Source organism: Nicotiana tomentosiformis, chromosome 6 (assembly GCF_000390325.3).
Source record: "Nicotiana tomentosiformis chromosome 6, ASM39032v3, whole genome shotgun sequence".
NCBI classification, from domain to species: Eukaryota; Viridiplantae; Streptophyta; class Magnoliopsida; order Solanales; family Solanaceae; genus Nicotiana; species Nicotiana tomentosiformis.
In genome coordinates this window covers 43,395,217-43,399,277 of record NC_090817.1, presented here as the reverse complement: position 1 = coordinate 43,399,277, position 4,061 = coordinate 43,395,217, and the positions used below count along the sequence as shown (strand labels likewise).

At 44.6% G+C, this 4,061-nt stretch overlaps 1 protein-coding gene across 1 annotated transcript; it reads right to left on the bottom strand.

Annotated features, from left to right (window-relative positions):
- Positions 1-201: 201 nt before the first annotated feature.
- LOC138893892 (uncharacterized) lies at positions 202-672 on the bottom strand. The gene has a single exon (XM_070178560.1). The coding sequence runs from the start codon at positions 670-672 to the stop codon at positions 202-204; it is 471 nt and encodes a 156-aa protein (XP_070034661.1).
- Between the last annotated feature and the right edge of the window lie 3,389 nt (positions 673-4,061).

Genomic DNA, 4,061 nt, shown 5'->3' with positions numbered 1-4,061 from the left:
GGACATACGCCTAAGTCCAAAATCACCATACAAAGCTATCGGAACTATCAAAATCCCATTCCGGAGTCGATTATACAAAAGTCAAACTCCGGTCAACTATTCCAACTTAAGCTTCCAACATTGGGACTAAGTATCATAATTCACTCTAGCTATATTCTTTGACCTCAACTTTCAAACCTGGCAGTCCAAAATGGCCACCAACTACACATCATAAGTCAAATCCTCATCTAGTTGTGCCGCGCTGAAGTCCAAAATATGTGACGGGTCACCATAATACTTCCGGAGCATGAAAACATGAAACACTGGGTGAACACTTGATAGACTAGGTGGAAATGCAAGTATGTAAGCCACCTCTCCTACTTTCTTAGGCAACTCAAAAGAACCAATATATCGAAGGCTCAACTTGCCCTTCTTACCGAACCTCATCACACCTTTCATGAGCGAAACTCTGAGCAAGACCTTCTCACCCACCATATATGCAACATCATGAACCTTCCTATCAGCATAACTCTTCTGCCTGGACTGTGTTGTATGAAGCCGCTCTTGGATCACCTTTACCTTCTCCAAGGCATCAGGGACTAAATCAGTTCCCAACAACCTAGCCTCCTTGGGCTCAAACCAACCGATCGGAGAATGACATCTCCTCCCATATAAGGCCTCATAAGGAGCCATCTAGATACTTGACTGGAAGCTATTGTTGTAGGCGAACTCAGCTAACGGTAGAAATTGATCCCATGAGTCTCCGAAATCCATAACACTGGCACATAACATATCTTCCACGATCTGAATAGTGTGCTCAGACTGTCCGACCGTCTGAAGGTGGAATGTTGTACTCAACTCAACCCGTGTACCCAACTCTCGCTGCACTGCTCTCCAAAACTATGATATGAACTGTGTGCCTTCGTTAGAAATTATGGAAATGGACACACCATGCAAGCGGATAATCTCGTGTATGTAATCAGAGCCAATTGCTCAGCAGAATAGGAAGTCACTGATAGAATGAAGTGTGCAGACTTAGTCTGTCGGTCCACAATAACCCAAACTATGTCAGTAAGCCTACCACAAAGTACATAGTGATGCGCTCCCACTTTCACTCTAGTATCTCCAATATCTGAATCAACCCTCCCTGTTTATGATGCTCAAACTTCACCTGTTGACAATTCAAACACCGAGAGACATAAGTAACAATATATTTCTTCATTATCCGCCACATATAGCGTTGTTTCAAGTCATGGTACACCTTCGTGACACCAGGGTGAATGGAATAGCGAGAGCTGCGAGCCTCCTCAAGTATCAAATTTCTCAACCCATCCACATTTGGAACACAAATCTGGCCTCGAAGCCGCATAACACCATCATCACAAATCACAACCTCCTTAGCACTAACCTACTGCATTGTGTCCTTCAATACTAACAAATGAGGATCATCAAACTGGCGAGCCTTGATATGCTCCAACAATGATGACTAAGCCAGAATGCAAGCAAGAACCCCACTAGGCTCTGAAACATCCAATCTCACAAATTGATTGGCCAAGGCCTGAATATCCATGACTAGTAGCCTCTCTACTACCGGTAAATATGCCAAACTGCCCATACTCTCAGCCTTCCTACTCAATGCATCGGCCACCACATTGGCCTTCCCCGGATTATATAATATAGTGATGTCATAGTCTTTCAGCAACTCTAACCATCTCCGCTACGGCAAATTTAGGTCCTTCTGCTTGACAAATGCCGGAGACTCCGATGGTCGGTATAGACCTCATAATGAACATCGTAAATATAGCTTCCAACTCTAAATCATACATAGGGTAATTCTTCTCATGAATCTTCAACTGCCAAGACGGGTAGGCAATCACCCTACCGTCCTACATCAACACCGCGCCAAGACCAATACGTGATGCATTATAATAGACGGTGTAAGATCTCGAACCTACAGAAAACACCAACACTCGGGTTGTAGTCAATGTAGTCTTGAGCTTCTGCGAGCTCTCCTCACACTCGTCGGACCAACTGAATGGGGCACCCTTCTGGGTCAATCTAGTTAAAGGCGCAGTAATGGACGAGAAACCCTCTACAAAACGGCAATAATAACCAGCCAAACCCAGGAAGCTCTAAATCTCAGTAGCTGAAGATGGTTTGGGCCAACTCTGAACTGCCTCAATATTCTTCAGATATACCTTGATCCCCTCACTAGACACCACGTGGCCCAAGAATGCCAACTGAATTAAGCCAAAACTCATACTTGGAGAACTTAGCATATAGCTTACTCTCTCTCAAAGTCTGGAGTACAATCCTCAGATGTTGCTCATGGTCCTTCTGGCTGCGTGAGTAAACCAATATATCATCAATGAATACTATGATAAAAGAATCAAGATACATCTAGAACACGATGTTCATTAGGTGCATAAAGGTTGTTGGGGCATTGGTCAACCCAAAAAAATCACTAGAAACTCGTAGTGACCATAGCGGTTCCTGAATGTCATCTTCAGAATATCAGAATCTCGAATCTTCAATTGATGATACTCCGACCTCAAATCAATCTTCGAGAACACTCTAGCACCCTGAAGCTGGTCAAATAAGTCATCAATGCGCGGTAGTGGATACTTGTTATTAATTATAACTTTGTTCAACTGTCGGTAGTCAATACATATCCTAATAGTAACATCCTTCTTCTTCACAAAAAGATCGGCGCACCCCAAGGCGACACACTGGGCCTAATGAAGCCCTTATCAAGCAACTCCTGAAGTCGTTCCTTTAACTCTTTCAATTCTGCTGGTTCCATGAGATATGGGGGAATAGAGATGGGATGGGTTCCCGGTACCACATCAATACCAAAATCAATGTCCCTGTCGGGTGGCAAGCCCGGCAGGTCTGCAGGGAATATATTGCCACCCGGCAGGTCTGCAAGAAATACATCTGGGAAGTCTCTATATTGCCACCCGGCAGGTCTGCAAGAAATACATCTGGGAAGTCTCTCACTACCGGAACTGACTTAACGGTAGGAGCATCAGCACTAACATCCCTCACGAAGGCCAAATATGCCAAACATACCTTCTCAACCATCCGTTGAGCCTTCAAATATGAAAGCACACGATTGGGAACATAATCCAGAGAACCTCTCCACTCAACCCTAGGCAATCCCGGCATCGCCAATGTCACAGTCTTAGCATGACAATCCAGAATAACGTGACACGATGACAACCAATCCATGCCTAAAATCACATCAAAATCAACCATGATAAGTAGTAAAAGATCAACTCTCGTCTCTAATCCCCCAATAGTCACCACACATGACTGATACACATGGTCCACAATAATATAATCACCTGCCAGTATAGATACATGAACAGGCATAACTAAAGAATCACGGGGCATATCCAAATATCAAGCAAAGTATGATGACACATATGAATATGTGGAATCAAAGTCAAATAATACTGAAGCCTCGTTGTGGCACATTGAAACAATACATGTGATCACGACATCGGAAGCAATTGTCTTTTTCCTGGCCAAAAATGCGTAGCAACGGGCCTGACCACCACCCGAACGGCATCCCCCTCTAGGGTAACCTCGTGCTGACTATTCCCCACCCCTAGCTGGCTATGCGGGTGGTGTAGCTGCTGGTGCTGAAATCATAGGTTGAGAGCTCTGTTGTGGAACCCTACTCAATAGTTTGGGGAAATCTCTCTTGCGATGACTCAAGTCCTTACACTCAAAACAACCTCTCCTCTAACGGAGCTGCTGACCCTGATAATCTGGATAGTTGCCCGTGGAACCCTGTGAAGATGAAGCATGGTAGGAACTCTGTGTTGGCAATGCATTGAATGATGACTGAGTTAGGCATACACTGTAGGAACTGTGGCTAACTAAAGAACCACGAGGAACATGGCCAGCTTCCTGAATGGGTCTAGAAGGATGACCTCTATTGTAATGGGACTAGCCTCCAGATGAGGCATTGATGAAACCACATGAACTATGAGGCCTCTTGGACTCCCTTTCCTCATGCTCCTGCTTGCAAACCAGCTTTAAGTATCTAGCAATCTCGACCACCTGGTAGAACC